The sequence below is a fragment of the Falco peregrinus genome, chromosome 4, assembly GCF_023634155.1.
Source record: "Falco peregrinus isolate bFalPer1 chromosome 4, bFalPer1.pri, whole genome shotgun sequence".
NCBI lineage: Eukaryota > Metazoa > Chordata > Aves > Falconiformes > Falconidae > Falco > Falco peregrinus.
This window is the reverse complement of record NC_073724.1, coordinates 51,385,470-51,412,269: the sequence shown is the minus strand read 5'-3', so window position 1 is coordinate 51,412,269 and position 26,800 is coordinate 51,385,470. Positions and strand designations below refer to the sequence as shown.

At 42.1% G+C, this 26,800-nt stretch overlaps 1 protein-coding gene across 3 annotated transcripts in view; it reads left to right on the top strand.

The window, feature by feature from the left end:
• The window catches only part of CNGA3 (cyclic nucleotide gated channel subunit alpha 3), a 42,933-nt gene extending 16,133 nt beyond the window's left edge, over nt 1-26,800 (top strand). For all 3 annotated transcript variants that reach the window (XM_027788256.2, XM_005228684.4, XM_055801389.1), the window contains exons 3-9: nt 6,948-7,064; nt 9,790-9,969; nt 11,538-11,591; nt 14,412-14,555; nt 15,528-15,635; nt 16,515-16,621; nt 19,993-26,800. In XM_027788256.2, coding sequence (XP_027644057.1) covers nt 6,948-7,064; nt 9,790-9,969; nt 11,538-11,591; nt 14,412-14,555; nt 15,528-15,635; nt 16,515-16,621; nt 19,993-21,398 — 2,116 coding nt within the window. In that variant the 3' untranslated portion in view covers nt 21,399-26,800. The remainder of the gene's footprint in view (nt 1-6,947; nt 7,065-9,789; nt 9,970-11,537; nt 11,592-14,411; nt 14,556-15,527; nt 15,636-16,514; nt 16,622-19,992) is intronic.

The window sequence follows — 26,800 nt, the reverse complement described above, 5'->3', positions numbered from 1 at the left end:
TTTTTAAGTAGCCCCTGCAAATCACCTAGTTCCTGTGATAGGGAGCATTTGCAGTGTGTAAAGAATATCAACATTTTTGTACTGGATTTTCAGAGTCTCTCACTGTATATATGTAGAACTATAATAGTTCTGTTACATTGACCTTTCTCTGTTTAGATAATTTTAAAGCGGCTGTTTAAATGTGCCAGTGAGCTTACATAGTACTAGTCATTTGCCTAGTCTGGGGAAGCCCTGCTGGGCCTGCAGGGAAGTGTCTGATGATCCACAACACCTGTGCAGACTCGGCTTGTGATGGCCAACCCCCTCTGCTATGTCGACCTTGTCAGGCTGCCTCTTGCTGTTCAGGAGTGTATCCTGCCTAGAGCGCTCAGAATCCTGCTGGGATGATAGGACCGCCCGTGTCATGATAATTTTGGATTGGATGCCCCTAGCATCTAGTATGGATGTAATCCCTGTCCTGTTTGAACTGGTCAGTTCTTTTCCTTTCTGCTTTGAAGGTGTACCCACACTAGTGAAAATAGAGCTGCTTTTATTCTGGACAGCATGGCTCGCTTGACTTAGTTATACTACCCCATGGTCTCCTTAGGGAGATTTGCAAGTACCCTTTGCCCCCATTTAGTGTTGTCTCAGAAACAGGGAAAACAGATCAAAATGAGCCTCCTACTTTCTGTTGTGTTTTTTTTTTTAATGTCCTTTTTGTAAAGGATATCAGTGATTTGCAATAAGAAAGGAATTACTGGCATGGATGTGAGAGTGTGGTTATAAGGGTTTAAATGTAGGATTAAATCACTGCAGTCATTTGCAGTTTCAGAGGCCATGACTTGCTTATGACAGAGGGACTGAAATACGAATTTATTGCAATGATGATGGTCTTGAAGAGGCATTTATTTAAAAGAAAGCTTGCTGTTATCAGCATTAATTACAGGAGTTCATAGATGGGTAAAAAGATACAATCTTACTCTGTGAAGGAGATCTTATATTTAAGGATTTGGGATTGCTGAAGTGATTGCCAGTAAGTATATACAATGCCTTTGTAATACCACTCAAAGAATCTGGATACTTTCTTTTAATTCAGAATTATTTTATAATTTGTCTGAACCAAAAGATAGATTCCATCCAGAATTTTAGCCCTTCTTTGTCTTGTAGCAAAATGTACAACTATAGACATTGGAAAGACTCCAGATTTTCTAGAGTAGCAACATTTCTCCTTTGCCTTTATCTTCTTCCAACTCCTGTTGGCTATAGTTCAACAGAGCAACTAAGCACATTACTTAGTTTTCATTAAAGTCAGTGGGTATTAAATTTATGCTTAATCCTAAGGATGCGCCTAAGTGCTTTTCTGCTGCGGTATGAGGTATTACCAAGAAAAAGCATTCACTGCAACAGTTAACAGGAAGTTGCTTTAAACTGTCATCCTCAATTATGCTGGAGTAGGTGATTCATGTGCCCGTATTCTTACAGTGTAGTATGCTATAAAGTTGGTCCATTGTGTTAAAACAAAAATCAGCAGACCAAAAAATAACAAACAACTCTCAATTTTTAAAATCCAGCCTCTGTATAGAAACAGCTCAAGCAGCACACTAGCCTATAGACACAGCTTGGCTATCTGAAAGTTGGAAGTAGGGCTCAGCTGTGCCTTGTAGACATCTGGATTTCAGTGTCTTTATGTAAATAGGTGTCTTAAGTTCCTGCTGTCATCAGTGGAGATGTTGTCAGTACTGATGGTGGCAATAGGGAACTGTTCAGCTTACCCTGAGGTTGAATATGTTGATTATTAGAGGTATTTAGTTGTCTAAAATGGGTATCTAAAGCTATTTAAAGTGATCGTCCCCCTGTACTGGGCACTGCTGAGGCCACGTCTCAAACACTGGATTCAGTGTTGGGCCCCTCACTGCAAAACAGACATGGAGGTGCTGGAGCGTGTCCAGAGAAGGGCAGCGGAGCTGGTGAAGGGTCTGGAGCACATGTCCTGCAAGGAGCAGCTGAGGGAACTGGGGGTGTTTAGCCTGGAGCAAAGGAGGCTCAGGGGGACCTTATCGCTCCCTACAGCTGCCTGAGAGGAGGCTGTGGGCAGGTGGGGGTCGGTCTCTTCTCCCAGGTAACAAGTGACAGGACAAGAGGAAACAGCCTCAAGTTGTGCCAGGGGAGGTTTAGGTCAGATATTAGGAAAAATTTCTCCACTGAGAGGGTGGTCAAGCATTGGAACAGGCTGCCCAGGAAGGTGGCTGAGTCACCATCCCTGGAGGTATTTAAAAGACATGTAGATGTGGTGCTTAGGGACATGGTTTAGTGGTGGCCTTGGCAGTGCTGGGTTAATGGTTGGACCTGGTGATCTTAAAGGTCTTTTCCAATGTGAATGATTTTATCTGAGATACCATAGGATATCTGAAGCATTTAGCTGGGGCTAGTGGATATGCGGTGAGACCTATGTGCTCTGGAGATGTCAGATAAAATATTTTGAGATGTTCCAAATGGTACTAGACTCCTGTATTAAGGCAACTGAATCAAACCTTAAGATGGCAATTGACTATAGTGGGAACTTAGAAACCCAGATTTTATTAGGCACCCTAATTTAGGTCACAGCCATCTGGAGCAAAATCCTGCCCTTGAAGTCTGTCTCGCAGTCAGCACTCAGAAGGGCTTCAGCAATTCCTGTGTAACTGATCTGAACATTAAAACAGTTACTACTAAATGAAAATTCTGGATTATTTACATACATTTTAGGTGAAAATGGTCTTCTAGGGTTTTCAGAACCCAGTTAAGTCAAGGCAAAAGACAGATACAGAAAAAGGTACAGAGTAGGTGCTGATGTACGTATCCTTCCCAGAGCTTAATATTCTAGATACCTTGAAAGCATGGGAATTAATTGGCCTTTAGAGAGCTGAAGAGGCATGGAGCAGAAACCTCAGTGTCAGTGAGTTTTCTCTAGGATATGGTGACATTGCTGCCCCTGGGGAAATAAAATATTTTTCAGCATAAGCCAAGGAGGCACAATCATCTGCTGACGTTTCTGCTTTGCAACCTGCTCTCTATTTCTTGCCTATTTATTCTCTTCTCGTGTGGATTTCAGACCGTGTAACACCCTTGGATAGTAATGGCAGTGGCTACTGGTTTGCTGCAGATAGCAAACACACTCATGGCATCCAGATGGGAATGAACCTGTCTTTGTGAAAATCAAGTAAAAACTATGCCGCATGCATTGAAGGTGTTACCTCAAAAGCCCCATCTGTAACCATCCCTCTGCATCAATATAAAGCTAGCTGAAAAATAAGGCCTCTTGTATTATCTGAACAGGGCTGAGGAAAGTCAGGAATGAGTATATGAATTTTACAATAAGGAATTATATTAATGGAAAGAAGAGTTAATTTTTGACTTGTGTTTGTGTGGATTAAAGTGGAATATGTTTGTGACTGCTGTATAATATTGGACAGGTGCTTTCCTAAAAGTTGCCTGACGGAGTCCTTTGTGTATTGTTTTCTGATCCCATTGCAGATATACATAAACTTATACATAAACTGTATTTATTAAAGTGAAATACAAGTGCATTATAATGCTGTTTCCACAAAATTATTTTGATCTTCCTGAGTCATCTACACATGTTACTGATACAACTTTTTTGTAAGGTAAACCTGAATTTATTTAGAAGTTGTTAAATTTAGTTATAACACAAACCTAGTTACAGAAATTCTTAATGCACATATAAAGTAATCAGAAAATTGTTTTTTAAAACCAGTCAAACAACCAAAATAAAAATATATTTAGAATTTCACTAGTTGAATAATCCACCCAATTTGATTCCAGCAGTTTAGGCTGAGAGTTTTGCTTTTTTTTTCTTCTACAGAATACATTTTTTTCAGGGAGGTTGTCTGATCATTTACTAATAAAAGTCTGGCCAGAAAGTAATGTAAAGATTTGAAATTTTTATCAGTTTTATGGGACGCTGGATCAGATTGGAAGGTATTCAGATCAGGTCACATTAAGCATGCTATTTTCTTTCACCTATATTAAAACATTTCTTCAACTTGCTTTTGTCTCTGGACACCAAAAGCCATACCCTGGATTGAAAACCTGGGGTTTTAGAGGGTGCCATTAAGTGCTCTGTTGTTACTTTAGCAAGAGGGCAGACAGCTGGTAAAACTCTCAGTGTTACAGACGCAGAAATTACCATGAGCACATGCAGGGACAGCGGAGCACAGCTTTCCACACTGCTGAGGAGTATGGAGGGGATGGTCAGGCATGCAAAGCACTTAACAGATGATACACTTAGAAAGTATGACTGTGCTGATTAAGGGGAGCTAGCAGGACAGTATTGCTTTTGGTGCCTGATCTAGCTTGTTTAGAGCTCACTCAACTCTCTGCACTATTCTACATTGCCCTCCTCGGCATTTACTTAAAACAAAGCTGAGCTCTCATTCCTAGCCTTTTATTTCTTGTCAGCAGATGCCCAAGCATAGTAGTGTCAGTAATGCAGGAGACTGGCACTAAACAAAGTTTACAAAAAAGAAATAAAGATAGTTAATAGTGCTTTTTTGGACAGCAATTTTCATCTCCTGCTTGGCTTTTGTTCTCAATGATAAGCCAGCACAGTTATATCAAGATAGAATGTCACATGGTGTTCATTATATTTCAGTATGCCTATAGAGGTTAATAAAATCAAAATAGTTCTCATTCTGAGACTTCAGAAAAAGTCTGATTGGCCTGATTTCTTGGGCCTTACTTCTGTGTAGGGTTTTCTAAGACTGATAAAGAATGCACTCTGATAATCTTTTTTCTTTTTAAAATTCTCCTTTCTACTTGGAAGGATACCTAGAGTATTTTAATCCATGTTCACTTTGTTATCTGTATTACTCTTTACTACTTTATTTTGTGATGCTTATATTTAATTACTTCTATTTAGAGCAAAGATAACAAGTTGTACAGTCACTAAAAGCAGTTGAGTTACTGCAGCTTAGTGAGATACTCCTCATTGTCTGAGTCATTGATTGAACACGGACTTCTAATCAATCCAAACATGAAATAAAAGATACTGGTTTAAGCCTCTATGAAAGGCTATCTATTTTTGCAAAGTGCTTTTTTTTCCCTGCAGCTGAATTGTGACACTTAAAATTATTTTCTAAGAAGTCCCACTATCTTCTTCTAAAAAGGTATTTTTGGGACTCAAAACAGTAATAATTGGTAAGTAAGAACAGAAGTAGCAATATTAGAATTTATTGCTAAGATCACACAAAATGTATATTTCTCTGTAAAAAGGAATAAAAGGGCTAGGGCTTAAGAACAGCCATAGCACTGCAGTCTAAAAGACTGACTAGTCCAGTATCCTTTCTCCAGCAGGTCTGTATGCAGATGCTTCAGGAAAAAGAAAATAAAAGTGGGCAAACTGCAAGTATCTGCAACAGACTTTCCTCTAAAACTCTCCCAGCATCCAGCTCAGGAGACTTGTATTGCTGAATGTGGGCTCTGTGTGTCTGTAATATGTAATGGATTTCTGTTCCATGAGTTTGTTCATTCTCCCCTAGAAGCTGTGTTAACTTTGACATCCACAACAGGAACTGGGTTGTAAAGTTTTTCAATACTAAGCAGTGTCTTCTTGGTGTTTTCTGACTAGAAGAGAAGAGGAAAGCAATTGAGAATTCTGGGACTGTGAGGATCTACCTTTTTTAGCATGATTCTTTGTGTAGAAATAATACAGTTTTAATTCTCTGTCAGTTTCTCAGCTGTGAGGACACACAAAATTGAGCTGCTAATTATCCTTTTGTGGGCATTCAAAATGCCGTTGCCAGTTCCTATGAAGATACCAAGTATCATTATAGTCAGTGTTTTCCTGGCAATACAGATTAACAGGGTCTCTATTTGTTCCTATTTGCAGAGAAAGTTCCTATTTGCATTACAAAGGGGGAAAAAAATGATCCTTAATGGATGAGACAAAGTCTTGTAAAAGTGAATACTGAAGTGTGAAAGACACAGAGAAAACCCTTGGAGTCTTACAAAAAAACCCAGAGTGAGCCCTGGTGAAGTCCAGGTTCCAGAGAAGTCAATTTCAAAATTCTGTTGCTGAAAGATGAGGCTAAAATGTCATCTGTGTTTCTCAAATGCTAATTATTTCAGTGCTGATAAGTAGTCTCACAATTACGGGAACTCACGGGAGTGGGCAGAGACTATATATGTATATATATAAACGTAGCTTAACGTTATAACAGCTGTCCACCGTTGTGTGCAACTGGGCTGTCACAGTGTTTGCCATGGTGGCAGTAGCCCGAGGTGCCTCATCTCCCCCGGCAGCCCTGGAGACCTGCAGCCTGTGCTGCTGTGCAGGAGGTGAAGCTTCAGGTGGGAATTCTGCAGCACGAGGGCTGCAGTATGTGCAGCTGGTGGCAGCAGCCTGGTAGGAACAGCAGATGCCCTGCTCGGGACTAACTGCTGTAAAATCCTTGTTCTCCCTTTCAGTCCAAGCAAGAGTGAAAGGAAAAAGAGACGTGTATTTGCTTTGAGTCGTGAATAGGACCTGCAGTGGTAGAAATTCCAGATTGTTAAATCCAAACCACGTCTAGGAGAACACTGAAAAAAGCAGTGGGTGCTCACTTTAAAGCCCTCTGGTGGTGAACTCCACGTTGAAGGAAAGCTGCTGATGCCTTACAGGAGGTGTTAGAGCAGAAAACCTGCTTCCCATAATTGTGTACTTGCACAGCACTGTAGTACTGACCAGTAAGGAATCAGCTTCTGAGCTTGCTGGAACAGATCAGAGCCTCTACTGACTTCATTTTGCAGTTGGATGGCTCCAGAAAAACAGGAATATAGGCTTAGGTCTGTGTTTATCAAATGCTTGCCATCTTACTAGGAAGAGGACAATTTGCTGCCCTGTTTCCTGATGTAGTGGCAGAAAGAATCAGATGGGGGGAAGTCTGCTGGAGGCTGTATGGAATTCTTAAAATAAAAATTTGTTTTTGCAGAACCCATTCACTGTGTGAGGATGCGTCTTCAGAACTGCAGAGAGTCATTTCTGTGGAGGAAAGACATGTATCTGAACCCCAGACGAGCTCCTTCACAGGCAGGGGAGCAATGGCAAGGTAAGGGGCTAATACCATTTCCAGTATTAAGTTTAACTTGTTGAAAGAGACTGATCACAATTTGGAGGCAACGTAAGAACAACCATCACTTTTCAAAGAAAATGGATGGAGTCCAACTGAAAAAAGCCTATAAAAAGTAACAGAAGCTGCTTTTGACTAATTCTAAACTCGTCACTTACTCGTTACTTACACTTACTTTTATTTCACAATAAAAACCTTAGAATCCTAGGGATGCTGAATGAGCTTACACAAATTAGTCTGAACACAATAAAGCAGATTATTTTTACGTGATCAGGTTGGAAAATATATTGAACGCTGAGGAAATGCATGAAGTGAGGCCAGACTGTAAAATAAATGGGTAAGTGTTCGGTTCTGGCTGATAGCTGATGCAATGTTTGTTTCCTATCAAATAGGATGTACTGATTGTTCATTTGTTGGTAGATGGCTTTGGTAAGGGAGGAGACAGGGGCCCTTCTGTTGGAAGTGCAAGTGTTTCTCTCAGTTTTTAGAATCCAGTTATGTTTATAATTGATTGGGAGCCTTAGTCGGCAAAATCAAAGTCAACCATTTGCTTAAGTAATTTACTTTACCGGGACTTAAACGTAAACCTGAAGTGGAGCTTCAAAAACTTACTGTGTCTGCTTTAAATATCCCCAGCTGAGAGTACAGAGCTCTGTCTACAGATACCATTGCTACAGACAATACAGATCATGCTCACATGCTCAGTCGAAGCATGTATATTTCAAAGAGGAAAGAAAAAAAATCATTATAAAACTAGAGTCAGTTAAAGATTCAGCTTTTTGGATGGTGAAGAATAACTTTTATTTCCCTGCTTGGTTTTCAGACAGTGACAACGCTGGTGTAGATTACAAATCTGCCACAAGTTGGTTTTAGGTGGAAAACGATTGTAGGTGTGTGTGTTGTGTGAAAACATAAACCACATGAATATGTAAACTCATATTGCGAACTTCCTTTTTAATCTTTGTTCATGTTGTTCTGTACCTTTTTTTCAGGATAGTTTGAATTACAAGTGTGTGGCTACACTTATGCTCTGAATATACAAGGAAGCCTGTGATGAAAGCATGAATGCATAGCAATTTACATATTATGGTAACGTAACATGCCTCTTGAATGCAGAGTCTCAAAGACCTAAGACGGCAACATTTGATGGACTTGACTGAGTATCTCACTTCAAGATACAAAGGACAAAAAAGTGAAAATTCTATTTCTTTGTACAAATGGAGAGGCTCTCAATGTCATTTAGTAAAATATGTTTGCTCCTTAACTGACAGGTCTCATCAAAATGCTTTATTTTCTAATTTAAGTAAGAACATCCATAGTGGTATTACTCCTTACCACTTCTTATGTGAAAACTGAGTTCTGCTCAGGCAAAGAGAAATTCTGTAGCTTAATTTTATGCAGCGTTTTTTTAATAGAGTGAGGAATCTATTAAATAATTTCAGACTTTTATGTGGAGCTTTTCTTTTGCGCTCTTTGTAGGCTTTGAATTCTCTTAGTTGTTGGGGGTTGTAGATGATTTACATGATACTGTCTTGGTGTAGTGCTGAAGAACAAGACATATATTTTTCTAATTTCTGATACGTGATATTATTCCTACCTTTTTTGTCCTTTTTATTTTAGGGTAAGAGAATTTGGGCAAGATCTATGAGGGGATGTAGTTAGGCCCTTGAGAACTGCAATCAAGAGGCAGATGTACTTTACCATAAGGTTTAAGTTGTTCATATCAACCTATTTGTGGATTCTGAGCATATGTAGTACTAGCTGATAGAGAGAAAATGTAAAGAGCTTGTCTTAAGTAGCCTGAGGTCTCTCTAAGAACTTAAGCATTGTTCAGGATTTCATTATGCTGTCTTTGAGGCCAAGTTTGGGAAACCTGAATTAACACCACTTTTCTCTAAACTAGACTGCTGATAGGAAATAATATATTGTGTGGGTAATAAATACAATAACTTTTGTAGATTTCAGTCTCCATTATTCTCAATTTTTCAGAAAGATGTTTCCTTTTGAACTTTGTCAGAAAGCATTGTAAACATGCATAATGTGAATTGTGAGTAGAGAGATACATATTGATACAGTGATAATTTAATTATGCTGTCGTGATTGTTTGCTTAGCTCATTTCAGTGCTCTGCTAGAAATCTAGGATGAGGAAATAATGCTCCCCATGCATTAGACAGGTTTATATGTGATAGTCAATTAATACGTTTGCAGACAGACCCTTTAAAAACACAGGGAACGTGGCTGAAATTTTATCATTCCTTATTCCAAAGCCCATCCTCCCTCACCCAGCTATTCAGTTTTTATTTCCACTGTGTGTACCAGCCCTTGAGCATGTGATCCTGTGAGCATTTTATATCTCCTAATTCTGTCAGACCAGGATTCCCCCGTTACCATGTCAGAAGTTTGTCAGTAGTCAACTGCCCCACCCCAAGCACTTGGTTTGCCCCCACTTGACAAGAATATTCTTCTCTTGCTCCTGAGGTGCTGGTAGAGTAGACTAGGAACTGATGTGTGAGATACTTTCCTGATCCATTGCAAAATGTGGTGTATGAAATTGTGGGAAGTGACTGAGTTCACACAGGTAATGCATCAAATTGAATTTTGTAGGCAGGTGGAGAAAAATCCTCCTGGGCTACTCTTTGCGGGGATGTTTGGAGCCATCTGATGCTCTTGTCTGGTTCAATGTTGTATGTCTGTTCTGTGCAGGCTGTCACGATTTGTCATATCTGTGAGGTCATGGGCCACAAGACATCTGCACCACGAAGACCAAAGACCCGATTCTTTCCTAGAACGTATCCGAGGGCCAGAGCTCATAGAAGTGTCCAGTAGGCAAAGTAACATACGCTCCTTTCTGGGTATGCGTGAGCGCCCTGGGGGAGTAAACAGGTAAGAAGATGTGTTTATACTTTAAACGAAGATGACTGAGGTTATGGCATTTTCTTGGTGATTAGGATGTAAGTTTTATTTTAAGAAGAGGGTAAGGAGCTTAGTGTGGGAGATGAACAGGATATCTAATGCTGCCCGGGATCTTCATCTAACAGAAGTGTTGCAGCTTTCAGCTGAATTTCTCTTTCCCACTCAAACACACTGTGGCAAAGATCTTGAAGTAGAGGATTCTGATCATGCTGCTTCAGGTAGAATGGTTTCTTAGAAGTGGAATTTTATCATATGCTACCTGTGCAACTTGATGTTGCTAAACTCCTCTCTGCTGAAGATGAATGCAATTTCAATTTCAAGAGTCTAGGTTGTTGCTAGTTGTGGCTTTTCAGGACGTTAATATTATGCACATTATCTGCAAGCATTAGGAAACTCCAAACACAGTTGTGCAAAATGTGTCATGGCTTTGTTACACCTACTTAGGTGTTCAGCTGCTAACATTACAGAAGGCTTCTGATGCAAAAATGAGAAAATCTGGCTGCTGACTTAACTTACTGGCACATAGTCTTTGGTATGGAAGACAAGTTCAGTCTTAAAGTTTTTCCAATAAAACAACAGAAGCTTGCAAGAGAAACCTTTATGTGTTTACAGTCTTTTGACTCGATAAATTATTACTACTTTATAAATACATGATACAGTGTTTTAAACAACTCCAGCTAAAAGAGAAAAATGAAGTCCCAAGATGTAAGTTGACTTTCTATTTTTCATTATGCTTTGAAGCATAGAACCCCATGTTTTTTTGCATAAAGATTGGTGGGTAAGCAAGTAATGAGTTGATTTGTTTCAAAATATCAGCTAGTAATTCAGATTAAAGCAAGAACCTTTGAAGAGCTGTGCATGATGCAGGTTACCTTGATTTGTTGTGGTCCAGCACAGCCTTGTTACCTTCACTTGATCTACTCCTTAGAAATTAGCTCAAAAGTACATTTTGTTGAATTCACCAGACTGAATTTTCAGAAGTCTGGAACAGTAGCGACGGCAGACTTGAAGTAATTAGAGAGGACAACATTGATCCTGGGCCAACAAACCTCTATATAAGGCTATTAGAAGTGAATTTGGGAGTATCCTTGCCTTCTCAGTTTTACACTGTTGCCACGTGACAGTAACTCCTAGTTGTTCTACCGTGAAGGCTTAATTCTGGCAGGTGTGCTTGTTAATGATCCACAAGTCTTGACACTGCATCTGTGAATACTTGAAAGGATTGAAGAAAGCTTAAAAAAAAAAAAAAAAAAAAAAAAGTAGCCAGATGAGTACAGAGCTAAAATTAGTCAGATGCATGTTGCCATGCACTAATACACCTAAGAACAAGCTTCAGACATCAGCACGAGGTAAAAAGAAACAGCTCCCCTTGAAGTAGTTATGCAAAGGCGCTTATCACGGCAGTCAAAGTTGACCTTCCTAATCTCATCAGTGCATATGTGAGAAGCTAGTAAGTCAGGCTGTCGTGTTGCTAAACACGTGTATGAAATACCAACAGTCTTTACACTCTTTAATGTGTTTTATTTAACCTGCTGCAGTCACTGGCCCTTGGCCAGGCTTAATGTCAACTATAGCAACAACACCAACGAAGAGTAAGTACTGGTAACTCCCAAACACCTTTCTGCCACTAGTTCCTTCTCTTTTCCTATTTCCAGCCTAGTAACATTTGTAGTATAGACTCCTTATCTCTTCCTGAGCCTTTCCCGAGAATATAGTTTAATTATAAAGAAAGATCTAATTTTCTTAGTATGAAAAGCATCCTTCTTGCTCCCTGTGAACTTGTTTTTGTCTGAAGTTACCCTTACCTCTCAAGGAATGAATTTGATTAAGCATTTAGTCCCTACCTCCTCTAGTTCAGCTGGCTGATTTTACTGTATTGCTGATTGATTTATTAATTCTTTGGTTTTTAGGTGATATTCATATACTGGTTTTCTAATAGTGATTTTCTTCTTGTAACACACTAGTCCCTTTTTGCAAATCAAGTGCCCCCCGAATGTCAAGCTGTCAAATGAGAAGTGGGTACTGATCAGGGTACCAAGAAAACACTCACGTGTGCAGTCTAAATGAAAACTAACAGTCTTCTTAAAATGTGTGTTTCAGTTCAGCAGTTATTGTTGGTGTAGATGTAGAGGAAGTGACAGGCAACGTAATAAGACTTGCATTGCAACAGAAGCTCTGACAGAAGCTTTGGAGCCTGTTTTATGTATTTGACAAGATATTTCACGTTGTTACACCAAAGAGAAATCTCATGAAAAGGTGAAGAGCTCCTGTAATTTAAAATCACCCAACACCAATGTATGTTGCAAGTCTTAGACCACAGCTGAGGACGCACCTGCTCTGTAGCATCCAGCAGCAGATCTGTTTGCACACATGATGACAGTGATTTTTTTTTTCATTGCTTTCCAGATGAAAACAAAAATTAAAAATAATCAGGACAGTTTCTGATTATGTCAGAAATAGTGCTGGGAAAATCTTGGTTTTTTCTCCAAATAGTTCCATCATGGGCTAGTTCAAACTGTACATTTTAAATGATGCTGCAAAATCTCTGTGCACATACCTGAACAAGAGGTCTTCCTTTTCCTCAAGCAACTTTTTAGTTTGGTTTGCATAACTTTTATTAAAAAGGAAAATCAGCGTGCGGTGAATGGTGACAGAAATGTGCAGAATTTTATTCACATTGGTATAAAAAAAGTGCAAAAATCCTGGAGCTTAGCCTCCTAGTCAGGGCCCAAAGGACCAATTAAGATGGAAGTGCTGCTTTCTTACTCTGTGTCTGACAATGACTCATGTACCTTGGGCAAAACTTTGATCCTTCCAATGTTTCATAATTTTTAAATGAAGACAACACCTGCCTGTCTACTTGCCTGACAGTGTGAAACATACTTGATTTGAAAACTACATGACAGATGAGAAATGCAAATATTTGACTCATTCAAAGATTATGACAGTGTTTTTACAGGGGCTGATGAAGATATGTTTTCTAAGTCTGAAGGTGCATGCTCCTTTTAATGTGCTGGAAACACAGAATGGATGCCACTGTATTGCTATCAAAGACGGCAGACACAAATAACACTTTTATTAGTTACTGGATTCCAGTTTACTCAGTAGCACTGATAAAAAAGATGCGGGTCTTTTTAAAGCTTCAGGATTTTCATTATGTTAAACACCTAAGAATACCTGCCTTCGGGGAACTGTAGGTGATGCTTTCAAGTTTTTGATTACGGCCGACCTTTTCCTCTGAGTGACTTCCACCACCAGACTACAAGTAGGTGAGAATATGATAAATTGGGAGTTACACAATGGAAAGATGAACAGAGGCCACAGAAACAGAAGAAACTCACTTATGAAAGATACATGTAGTTGACAGATGAGTTTGTAGGAGATCTTGGGCCAGAGAACAAGTATTGGCTTTAGATGCCACTGCTGTGTAGAAATTAGCCTTGGTAAATGGAAAACTGCTTTTTTGAGTTGAGATGCATGTGTAAGTAGAAGATTGGTCAACCCAAAGGTTCTTTCCTCCTCCAATTATGCTCCCTTGCAGTGTATAATTTTAAAGGTTTCGGTGGTGTTGGTCAGCTTGAGGTGTGCAAGATCTCAGCATTTTTTAGCAAATGGAGAAGAATGTCTGAGCAAACACAGACACCTGCATCTGAACTAGGCAACCCATTCTTCCTTTGCAGTTGATGGAAAGAAAAAATTGCTTTTAGGGCACAGATCATCTTGTAAATATGGAGTACGAGGTATGGATTATCTCATAGATACAGTAGGTCTCAACTGTGGAGATCTGAAACAGGTTGGCTTAATCATTTTGACTGTAAATCATTTCTAAAATAACTACTCTGTAGTTAAATGCGACACGCCTCTTTTCTCTGCATTTGCTGCTTTTGTTCAGACATTGACTGGGATTCTTCTCCAAGGCAATTGTTGAAGCCAGAGGTAATTAATTAATTATAGCTATGTTGCTTTTGAAGAACTGTGAGAGGAAATTCAGCCTTATTTCATTTAATTACCATTAAAGCTTCAGGCAGTCACTATGAGGTTTTGGATATGCAAAGAATATTGACAGTTTTTTAGTCCATTTGAAATTCTATTATCATTTGGTAGATTTTAAATGCCTGATTCTAAAGAAAGAAACAAACTGGAAGCATTTAATTAAAGTCAGCCAGGTAAACTGATGTCTGCAAAGGTCAGGAAAGTGTGGGTGACTAATGAGCAGAATCAGCCAGCTGGTTATCTGATGTGATGGTGTGGTGGTATTTGAGAGGTCCCAGCCTGCAAACCATTGTTACCAGTTGGATCCCTGTCCTGCTCTGTCCAGAGTCTAGTTTAGTTTCCTGTACCTCAGCATCCACCCTCTCTCTTAACTGCTAGAATATTGGTAATATTGCTAAGCCTTACATTATGTTGTACAGAAAAAAGGAAGAAAAGAAAGAGGTTAAAGAGGAAAAGAAAGAGGAAAAAAAAGAGGAAAAGAAAGAGGAAAAGAAAGATGACAAGAAAGAGGAAAAGAAAGATGACAAGAAAGATGACAAAAAAGATGATAAAAAAAAAGAAGAGTAAGTATAAAGAATGAATGTGTGCTTGTAACACACCTCCTACACTACAAGGCATGGTGTGGCATTTCATTGTTACACTTCCATGACAATTATTGTTCTGTAGGTTGCAGAACTGTCAAATCTTTAATATGTTTCCCCTTTGGAAAGATGCAACTGCTCAAAAAACTTGTTGCATCTTTAAGACCTATGTTTAGACTTGTCACAAACAGCTTCCTAGGTCAGTAAAAGGGAATTCAGCTATCTCTGGCTGCTTTGATTTGCTGTTGAAAATCACTTTTTTACTATGAGGGCATTTTAGGACAGCAGCCTGCTTTGCAGATCTACACAGGCTTTTCATTGTTCCACAATGTCCATAATGATTCAGAGCAGATGAACCAAAAGTCTGGTTTGGACAAGGAGCAAAAATCTTACATGTAGAAAATTACAGATTTACTAATAACTTTAGGTGTTACACTGACTAGCATATTTAATTGCTTAATATGGTGCAGTTCATTAACCGAGATAATTTGAATGCTTTTAACAGAAATGGATCCTGCTCTTGTTTTGCTCCCCCAAAGCTGACCCAAGTGTAGTACAATTTAGTATTAATAGTCATTAAAAATAATGATGATAGCATATAAAAATATGCATTTGAGTAGACTTCACAGTTAAGGAGTATGTTAGAGTAATATACTGGAAGTTTGTATGTATGTATATGGTAGCAAGTGCAATGTAGGCTTAGGGACATGTAGTTAGGAACTGCTTCCAAAGGTGGTTTTCAGCCTGGGCAATGTGAATTCTTACTTTTTCCAAAGTTGGGTGAAGCAGATAGGATGAAGCTGATATTTGGTATCTCATCTAGAGCTGCCTGCACGGATACTTTCTCTTAGGCAGCTGTGTGTTCATCATGAGATATGCTGCCTCCAGAAGAGGGAGATCCAGCAGGTCACTTCATTCCATTTCTAGTGTAAATCTGCACGTTTCACTTTACAGGAAGAAAAAAGAGATATTTGTGTTAGATCCTTCAAGCAATATTTACTACAACTGGCTGACCATAATTGCAGCACCCGTGTTCTATAACTGGTGTATGCTCGTGTGCAGGTATGGATTTAAGTTAATAATTTTAGGTTTCAAATTCAGTGTCTCATTGTGTTTCCTATATAAATCATCCTCTAATCTCCCTGCAGTATTTTTTGGGTGAGTTACCTAGAAGATTTACAGTTCATATACCCATAGGGATATATGATATACATACCACTGAGAATAGATGACCGATGTTTCTTTTTTACCTTTTTGTCTAAAACCAGTTTGTAGTAACTTGCAACAAAAGTCCTTGTGAGCAGCTGGCTGTGGCCTTTGTGTGCCACCTCCTGGCTAGATGCAGAGGTATGCCTTGGCCACTGCAGGCTCAGTAACCACTGCTAGAGACAGGTCTTCTCATCACCCAGTAGAGAACAGAAGGGAGGGGTGTCGGCAGCGCTGGGTCATCTTAAATTAGTATCATGCATCTATAGATATTTGAAGGGGAGGAAGATTTTACTCGAGCATTTATTTGCCCTTGCAAAATGCGGAAATCAGTTTGAGTCAAAGAAAAAAAAAATGGTGAGGAGAAATGAGGATGGCTTACCATTCAAAACCAGATCTTGTATTTGGGAATTGTCTTAATGGACATGTGTATCCCATGAAATCTGATGCGTGTTTAATTGTACAGATGTGTGCATTCCTCCTATATAAGTGCACTTGTGTGGCATATATGCGTTTAAGTTTTGTTCCTGGCCTGAACACCTTTTAATTCTGAAGGATCCTAGTTTCTGTTTAGACGTTGTTCTAGTGTGCAGATGTCTAGGCATGGGGATACCCTGCCTGTAATTCTTCAGTGCCAGTAATGTGCGCCAACATGCTGCTAGGACACACATTGCAGGTACTCTGCTTATGCAGTTGGTGTAAATGTTTCTTGTTTGTCTGTCCTTGTTTCTTTAGAGCCTGCTTTGATGAGCTACAAGCTGACCATCTTAAATTATGGGTGTTCTTGGATTATAGCTCCGATATCATCTATGTTATTGACATGCTTGTCAGATTCAGAACAGGTGAGTCCTTCTGGGGTTTTACAGTGTTTTCAGATACAGCATGGGTACAAACGCTGGAAGCAGAAATTCCTGTGGAGTCTGACCAGCGTAGTATCCCGTCTCCAGCACAGCCCAATAGTGGGGACTCTGGGGAGATGAAGTGTCTGATCAGCTTGGATTGTTTTAAGGCTGGACATCCCAACATCTGCACTTCACTTACCTCAAAATTCAGTTCTGTCAGTGCCTGCCAGGCATGCCAAGTGCTGACTGAAATAGCTGCTGCATGGGGAAGGGAGAATAAGGCACTTTGCTTGTCGTGATCATGGTATATTGTTTGTGCTCTTGTGAGCAAGAAACCAACAGCAGCCCACAAGTGCTGCTTTCTTAGCCAAGTTGTGCAGCATCCTGCTCAGAAGTGATGATTGAGTTGGTCAAGTGCAAGACCTGGCACCCGTCTCAGCCTAGAGCCTGCAGCCTTCTGCTGGAACCTGCAAGGCTGCCCCTCTGCCACCAACTGTCCCTGCAGCCCCTGCCGGGGCCTGGCTGGGTCTCCCACTGCCTGCTGGTGGTGTAGGGGCAACCAAGGAGGGTGATGGGGTGGGATTAACCCAGGCACCTCTGCTTAGGTCCTGCCTTCCTGAAGGAAGTGTGAACCTAAAGGATCTGCGAGGGCTGTGCCGTGTCACCTTCAGCATCCTGTCCCTGTTTCTGTAGCTCAGGAGCATGCCCAGCCAATACAGATTCTAGCCTTAAAAGGAGATCTGTTTTAAGCTAAACAAGGCCATAATATAGGCCTAAGCAATCACATACAGTGATCCACACCATTAAATTGCTAGAATAGCCCTTGATGTACTTTGGTGCATGAGCGTTGGTGTGTGCCAGCTAGCACTCTCAGGCAGTGTCTGGGCACAGCTGGAAGGACAGCAGAGGTTGGGTGTTGTTCACGGTATCATTTCTGAAGGGGGCTGGGAGAACTTACATGTGAATAGAAGCTGTCATGGCAGCTGGTCTCAGGGCCAGAAAACGTTTCCTGGCTTGTTCTATTTACTGGTATGGATGCATCCCCAAAATGTGCCTTGAAAGGGTCCAAAACCACACTGATCACTATAAAAATGAGAGTTCCTTTAAATCTTTTATTTTCACATTTATTTTGATTTTTTTTTTAAACCGTGCTGACAGCTTGACATTAGTTATGGCTTGTGAGAAGTTGTAAACATAATTACAAGACAGAGGCTAAAATGCTGTCATGTTGGGATGCAGTCAACTCATGGCAATCCAAATTCTTAAACTTAGCAAGCACCTTGTTCAACAAGGAAGTCTATTTCAGATAGCAGCCTAAATCACAAGACCGCTATATTTGAAGCGGGGCAGGGGGGCTTCATCTTCTTTGTGTGGTTAAAATGTTGACTGTGCCAACTGAATTTCTCTTCTGCAGTTATACCTGTTATCGTAATGGGAAAAAAAACGAGCAGAAACTGGACATGTCCAGGCAATGCAAGTTACAAAATTTCCGTAGGCTGTCCTAGTAATGATTGTATGGCCGTTAAAGCGTGGTTGGAAGGTCAGCTTTGCAGGCCTGGATTGGAACTGCAGAATTGCTGCAGAGATCCCTTGAACACTTAGGTACAGGTGTCTGCTGCAGTTTCAGGCACTCAGATAAGGAGGTAGCTTCTTTTAGGTGCCGAGATCTTTGTCAGCTCTCTTAACAATGCCTCCTCGTTCTGTCTGTGCCTGCTGCCTTTTTCTAACAGCCTGCAAGGTCCACCTGCCCTGAGGCAGAGGTCCTGGAAGCTTCTGGGGAGGAGTGTGACTCCCTGCTGTCTAAGGGCAGAGACAGGCTTTCAACTGGGACCTGGGTAGCCCTGCGACTATCGTGGTCCACATCAGCTCCTCTGTGGTGCATTCCTGTCTAGCTGCAGGGCCAGTTTCACTGTGTTTCACCTATGTGGTGACTGTGCACTGTGGAGCAGAAAAGATCCATGTCTCTCAGTGGCTGGTTGTGTTTAGCATACCCTATGTTTTGATGCTTTCAAAAGCTTTTACTATAGGACTTCAGTTCTGTGAGGGAGGCAAAAAAAGAGCTGAGGAGCTTTTATCTCCCTTCAGGAGGAAGGTGTTTTCAAGGTTATTTTTAATAATTTTGAGTCAGAAATTCATCTGCCTGGCCAACTTTTCTGTTCAGTTGCATGACTCTTAATATTTGACCAGCTTTTTCAGTAGTTTTCTGGGAGGTAATACATTCATGGCACAGGAACTACTTCCATTTGTAGTCACCATCAGTTTGCAGATATCCAGATACACACATAGACATGTGCAGTTACACACACGCACATAACAGAAGTACAGCTGGGCTGTGCAGGGCACAAAGAAATGCAGCTTGGTCTTTCTCAGCAGATGCTTCCCTGAGAAAACTGCTGCTTGTAGATTGCTAAGGGATTAACAAAATGTGATAATCCCCCATACATAAGGAATGGTTTGCTTTTCTCTCAGTGGACTTCTCCTGGCTGGCCTAGCGGGCAGGCGGTTGATCCCCACCCGCAATTGCATCAAGTATCTTGCAGTGCATAGGCTGTTCCCTGTGAACGTTTCCAGGGCCTTGAGCTTTCAAAGGTACAAAACAGCACTGCGGCTGTACTGCTCAGGCAGCCTTTCTCTGGGAACTCTTACACAGATGCAGTCTGCTTTAAGGTCTCTTACCGCAGTTTATGTCTTCTTATAATTTTTTAGACTCTAAAATACTTTCCAAAGTCTTCGGGTGAAGAAATACCAATATACAAAATTCTGCTTAGTAGCTCTCTCACTAGAAACACAAAAAAGTTGCAGAGGGTTTTCCCCAAATGAAAAGGAAAATCCTGTCAGCTTTAATATTGGGCACAAGAGGAAAACCATAGCTTGGGGCGGGGAAAAAACTGGATTTCTTTTTCTCAAGGTTATTTATATTGTTTGGAAAGATTTCCATCAATCCATTATGCGTACTTATTCTTGGTATTTATTTAAAAATATTCCACTCCGATTTTATACACAAGTGCTTAACACTTGCTTAACTTCAGTTATGACTCATGCCAATGATTCATGAAAAACAACAGACAGTTTTGCAAAGATAACTAAAAGAAAAAGATACAGCTATCCCAGAATAGGGTGGAAAACTGTAGGGAGCACTGTGGCAATTATAGAGTCACTGCTCTTTATCATTATATGTCTTCTCTGAAACTCAGTTAAGTATTTAAATTTGCACTTAAATGTTTTTCATTAAATGAACTTATAGTATATCAATGTCTTACGCAGAACAGTACAAATTTTAATGTTCTCAGATATCTGAAATGTAAGTCACTCAGTACTGTTGACGGTATTTTCATTCTAACAAGGAAAATATGTATTTTTATTCTTTGAAGGCTTCCTCGAGCAAGGCTTGCTAGTTCAGGATGAAAAGAAATTACGAGATCATTATACCGAAACTCTGCAGTTCAAACTAGATTTGCTGTCTCTTCTGCCAACAGACCTGGCATATTTAAAGGTTGGTTTGAACTACCCTGAACTGCGATTTAACCGCCTGCTGAGGATTTCTCGGCTGTTTGAGTTTTTTGACCGTACTGAAACGAGGACAAACTATCCAAACATGTTTCGCATTGGAAATCTTGTCTTATACATTCTTATCATCATCCACTGGAACGCATGTATATACTTTGCAATTTCGAAGCTCATTGGATTTGGAACTGACTCTTGGGTCTACCCCAATGTGTCCATTCCAGAGTACGGGCGCCTGTCTAGAAAGTACATCTACAGTCTGTACTGGTCAACGCTTACGCTGACAACCATCGGAGAAACACCTCCCCCGGTGAAAGATGAAGAGTATCTCTTTGTGGTCATTGACTTCCTGGTGGGCGTGCTCATCTTCGCTACCATTGTCGGTAACGTGGGCTCCATGATTTCCAACATGAACGCCTCCAGGGCAGAGTTCCAGGCCAAAGTGGATTCCATTAAACAGTACATGCATTTCCGAAAAGTGACTAAGGATTTGGAAGCCAGGGTTATTAAGTGGTTTGATTACCTCTGGACCAACAAGAAAACAGTGGATGAGAAGGAGGTTCTCAAAAATCTACCTGACAAGTTGAAGGCTGAAATTGCCATCAATGTCCATTTGGACACGCTGAGGAAAGTGCGTATATTCCAGGATTGTGAAGCTGGACTTCTCATTGAGCTGGTGCTGAAACTGAAACCTACGGTCTTCAGTCCTGGGGACTACATTTGCAAAAAGGGAGATATTGGGAGAGAAATGTACATTATTAAAGAGGGAAAATTGGCTGTGGTGGCAGATGATGGCATAACCCAATTTGTAGTCCTAAGCGATGGCAGCTACTTTGGTGAAATCAGCATCCTAAACATCAAAGGCAGCAAATCTGGCAACAGGAGGACAGCCAACATAAGGAGTATTGGTTATTCGGATTTGTTCTGCTTGTCTAAAGATGATTTAATGGAAGCCCTCACAGAATATCCAGAAGCCAAAAAGGCTTTGGAAGAGAAAGGGCGACAAATTCTGATGAAAGACAACTTAATAGATGAGGAAGCAGCAAAAGCAGGAGCTGACCCAAAAGACTTGGAAGAAAAAGTAGAAAAACTTGAAACAGCTCTGGATACGCTGCAGACCAGGTTTGCGAGGCTCCTGGCAGAGTACACCTCATCTCAACAAAAGGTGAAACAGAGACTTACCAGAGTAGAAACCCGAGTGAAAAAGTACGGTAGTGGCACCTTATCAGTTGGAGAAGCAGATGCTGAAAACCTTGAGGAGATAAAGCAGTAAATGGAGTATTTGTATTTCCTCATTTACTGGAGAAAGTTGAAGCGTGTGAAAGCCATAAATGTATGTAAATATGCATGTGCATACATAGACATGATTATTTTTATATGAACTCTGGAGAATGGTTTTTAGCATTTTTAACTGAAGCAGTATTTTCTTGTAAATAGAACATTGTCACCTTCTTAGGGGGAGACTTGGTCTGGTATTTGGGTACTTTTTTGTACTGGGAGTGGGTTTCTTACAAGTCATGCTCAGAACGTCTGTTGTGTATGGTCCATGTAGGTCTTGACACATTGTCTCTTCCCACACATATTGCATTAAGGCGGCATGGTACTTAAAGTAGAAGGGATTTGGGGTTTTTAAGGGCTTAAAAAACATTTCTAGGGTACGTGCTCTACCTTGCTACCTTAGTGGCTGATTAAATGCACGGACACAGATCTGGGCTTCTCAAAAATCTTTGTTCTTCCAGTGAAGCATCTGTGCAAAGAGTTGGACTACAGCTAAGCAGCTACACATACCTCACCTATGCAGTGTAGCCCTGCACCTGTATGAAACAGCCATGCGTCCTGATGCTTTAGTTTGATTCTTTCTAATGCGCTGGGCTCTGCACAAAGGGCTGTGCTGACAGAGTAGCAGTGCTCACTCATGTCCTTTCTGGCATGGTCTGTGACAGCCTTTGCTGCTCTGCAACTGCTTCGCTTGGGGAAAAGAGTGGGAGATCCTTTTTTTCTTTTTTTTTTTTTTTTTTTTTTTTTTAGCTTAGCCCCATCTTTGCTGGCAAAACCCTCACTTGGAAGGGAGCCCCCAAATGCTCAGTGGGGGAAGGTATTTGTGGCAATACAGCTTCACTAAACCTGGGAACAGAAAACAGGACCCTGGTGCGTGCAAGCTCCTGCGTGTGGAAACTTGAGTGAATTCTGAACTTGAGTGAATTCCCTCTCGGCACAGAGGGCGGTCCCAGAGGGAGGCTACTGAGAAGTTGCATGGGCTGGCAGAACAGGCTGTCCCTGCCTGCCAGCCCGCTTTAGCTCACGACAGGGTTTCTGTGAGGCAGGAAGAACAAGCTCTGCGTTGCAGTCATTCCTGCCGCCAGGCCTGTGTTTCCTTCCTATTTCTTTAAGGATGCCTACTACACCTCCCTTCGCTATTTACCGCCAGTTTCTCTCTGAAGTAGTTGCTGCACCACCATGTTTCCGTTAGGGAGAATGAAGACCACATCTGCTCAGGTCCTGCTGACAGGAGCCTAGCTGCGCTGGTTGCTTTTCTGCTCACTGCAGGGTAGTCATCTCTGCCGTCGGTCTGGCTCTGAGGTGAACAGAGAGGTCTGGTCCGCTCAGCCTGCTGTGACGTTCTGGCCAGAACGGTATCAGGAAGGTTTCTTGCTCCGTCACTTTGCAGCTTCAGGATTTGCCTCTTATACACTCCCCAGCCTCCTCCACCCTGCTGATTCCAGTTTCTTTCCAGGCTCCTCTCCCTTCCTCTGATATTCCTTCAATATTCTCCCACTGGGAAGATACCAGCTTTCATTTTTTGCTGTACAGTATTTTTCTGTCATGTAGGTTTCCCTGCATTACTTTCATCCTCCAGCACCTCACTGACTTCAGTTAAGTACAGAGTAGCAGAGGCTGTTCAGCATCTATGGCACAGGGGCTGGATCCCATGGAGGCTTTAGGAATCACCATGGGCAGTGCTCTGCCCTTTAGTTGGCCTCATCCCTGACAGGAGCCATAACAGCATGTGGGAATAGATGGCCTGTTGGAAAATAGGTAAGAAACCCACCGAGAAGAGGGTGGTTTACCTTGATGGTAGTAAAACGTAAAGAGGCATTTGCTAAACTGCGTACAACTTCTCTGACTAAGTGCTCATTTCTGGGCAAGCAGCTGTACCCCTCCTATTGACGCTTTTGAGTCTGGTGAGAGGCAAATCTAACAGGGACTAAGGAATGGGGCTTTTCCAGCAACACTGGCAAAGGGACCACCAGGTAGGAGATGTCCACACATGGCCCACATCTAAACTCCCGTTATCAGCCTAGAAGCCAACTAGACTTGGGTATCTGCTGTAGCTGGGCTTAACCTCTATAATCAAGACTTCCACTGACTATAACGAGGGCTCTGGAAAGTAGCCAAGACCTGTATGTGGCCAGTGGAGTCTGGGAGTTTTGGTCCTTCAGCTGAACCTTGTCTGTATTTTCTCCAAGGGCTTGAGACAAACGGGAGAGATAAGAGAGGCTGCTTTTGGCAGGGGTCTAGTGCCCTCGCTCCCGCACCGAGGAAGGCAGGGCTGAGGAGAAGCTGGGTGCTGGCTAGCTGCAGTGTGCCACTGTAAGCACGGAGGGCATGGTCACAGGCAGCTGACCTCGCAGCTCTCGCCTTGTTACAAGAGGCAGGTACCGCTCTTGCCTTTGGCCGATGTGCACTGCTGTGTTCCTCAAACGCCGTACCCAGCAGGGGTTTCATACTTACCGTCATGTTCTACATCAGTCGTCATTCTCTGTAAATATCTAACTAGCTACCTATCGTACTACAGCTGTTCCAGCCTACTAGGTATATACAAATAGAACTGTTTAAAGTATTATTTATACCAAATTTATACCTGTTAAAAAAACCCCACAAACACAAGAATGCTTCTTTACCTGCTGGATCACAACAGCTTAATCTATTGGTTAAATACATGCTTGCTTTTCCCTTTTTCATGCCTCTTGGTCTGGTTTTCGCATGCCAGAAAAAGAGCTATTTTGATGCTATTGGCTTCAGTCACTTCAAAATATACAGCTTTCGGCATGGTGAAATTACATCCTTTGGTGTCTTTCATCTGTGTAAGATTTTTCTCCCCTTCTTTAATGTGGCTACAGCATGTACATTAAAATATTTTTGAGTAATGTTCAAGCATTTCTGCGTTTCCTCTTATCCATATCCCTCTGGACTTTAGCGTTTCATGACAGACTTTGATCGTGCCAATATCACACGGCCCAGAAAATTGTTAGCTGGAACGGAGATCTGAAGTGACAGAAAACCGAGTGGGAATGGTGGTGTTCTCCCCTCACCGCGGGGCAGCTGGCACATCCCTTTGGTCTCGTGCCCGGTTTCGACACCGTTGCTGTGCCTGCAGATACCACGCAGGCACAAGAGCCCGACTGCCACCCTGCTTCCCCAGTGGGGCACGGAGCCCGCCGGGCTCCTCATGCCGCTGCCACCTTGTCTCCTGTCCCTTCCCCCGGCTCCGTGCAGGGTGACACAGCAGGGATGGTGCCTTGTCCAGCAGAAACAAAAGCGTTTGCAGCTTTCAGCTACTTGCACACACGTCACCTACCAAAAATCCTTCCCCCTCCCTCACCAAGGCATCAGGCAGCACCTGGCCTAGCCCTTCAGCCCCACCACAAGAGAAAGCAAGGCATGGGACAGCTCTTACAGAGCACGTGAACATAAGCCCTAAATCTGCACACAGGGGTTTAATGGCCACAGTGCTCACCTCACACAGGCACAGAGGCCAGCCCAGGTGGTGGCCGTGGGGTGGGACTGGAGCTCCCAGCTGCCTGTGCTGATCAAGACACTCGACAGATAAGGCCTGAGGTGTTCGAACATCTGCGGCAGGCGCAAATGGAGGGTAAAGCTGGTGGAGCAGCACTGCCATGCTCCAGGTGCTGCTTGGCATGAGCTTTTCCAGGGAAAGCACCTCGAGTCACGGGCCCTGCTCCCCAACAGCAAGTGATTCAAGCCTTGCTTGCTCTCCAAAGTGGTCTCAATAGCAGCACCCCACTCTTTTCCCCCCATCCCCTACTATTATTTTACTTCAACAGTTTTTACAGTAGAAAGCTCTGCTCTGGAAGATTCAATGAACTAGATGACAGAAATGGTGGTAACAGCAAAACGGCACCTGTGTTTGTACAGACCCCTCACACAGCCGAGGGCTGGGGTTAGCCTGACCGCGCAGAGCAGCCCGGGGAAGGAACAACCCTGCATTTAACCCTTTTCTCGAAGACATCTGCTTTTCAGTTTTTATTCCTGCCAAATATTTAGAAACGTACAACCAGAGAAGGCTCTGTTTTACCTTAAGAAAGAAACTGTTCATTTTCCTTTCCCCCACAAAAGCATCAGTGCTTTCTCTGGGCTGGTCTGTGTGTTGCTGATTTGGAAGACACATTCATTTCTGTAGGGCTGCTGACAGCAAGGATGACGGAGGGTTTCACAGGCCAAACCTAGTCTAGGTCCAGCAAGATAATGCAGTTAGGCCGACTAAAGGAGAGCTGCTCTTCATCCTGGAGATTTGTGAGAGGACAGCATTTGTACTTGGCTTCAGAGACCCCCAGCTCTTCTATTAATGTTTCCATCCTGGAACAGACAGAAAGAATCAGACCCTCATTTACATAATTCAGCATTCATAAAACCCCTTTGCTTACCCCTGAAAGCAAAATGAGTTCTGCTCTAAATGGATCTGGCAAGTGTACAGGCAGCTAAAGCACCAGATTTCAGCTGTGACGGCTCTCCTGAGGGAAGCCATCAGTCCAGGAATCCCCCGCTCCCCCCAGCCCTGTCCACAGTCCAGAGCCCAAGGAGGGGGCTGCCTGGGGACTCCTTACAGGGAGCAGGGCTTCCCCATGCTCCCTTCCACTCTGCCTTGGGTGGATGGGGAGAGAAACACATACAAGCCCTGAGGAACAACCTCTGAGGCTAAAAGTGGTTGAGCCTTTTGTTTCTGAAATTCAGATTTTTCAGCTGTTTCCAGCTCACAAAATCAAAGGCTGTGGCTTGCCGCTGCCAACTGCCCTTGCAGCTACACTGTGGAAAATAAAATTCTGCTGTTCTGTGGTTGCAATCCTCCTCACTCTGCACCCTAAGAGCAGAGTGAGAGGGAAAACGGAAGACTCATGTTATTTAAGCAAAATCGGTTTCTGCAACCTCAAGAGGAGGACAGCAGGTCCTCAGTTTCAAGGACAAACACTAGCTTTACTCCAGAAGCAGCAGCAGTTCTCACAAAGAGATTTCCTTCATCAGCTCTACCATTTCTGCTTGGCTTCTGCAGGGGAAGTGCAGGTTCCAGTGCCAATGGCTACAGCTCCGGTGCCAAAGGCAGTCCTCCAGAGAGGCTGAGGACGACACCGTCCAGCTCTAACAGAGTCCTGCCTCATTTGTATAGGTAAATTGGGGGTAGATTACTAAAACCAGCAGCGCAGAAATGTGAAAAGGGATTTACTAATGGTTGCTGTTCCATTTTTCTTAACGTTTGTAGTGGCTGGTATCAACCTCACTGTAACAGAGCAACTGAAGAACAGTAACACAGAAAATCAGGAAAGCACAACTGTATTCCAGACTGATGGACTGCTTGATGAATAGCTATTAATTTCTAGGGGTTTTTTTCCTGTTTTGACATGTAATTTCTTCAGTTTCCTGACAGGACCCGCCCCCCCC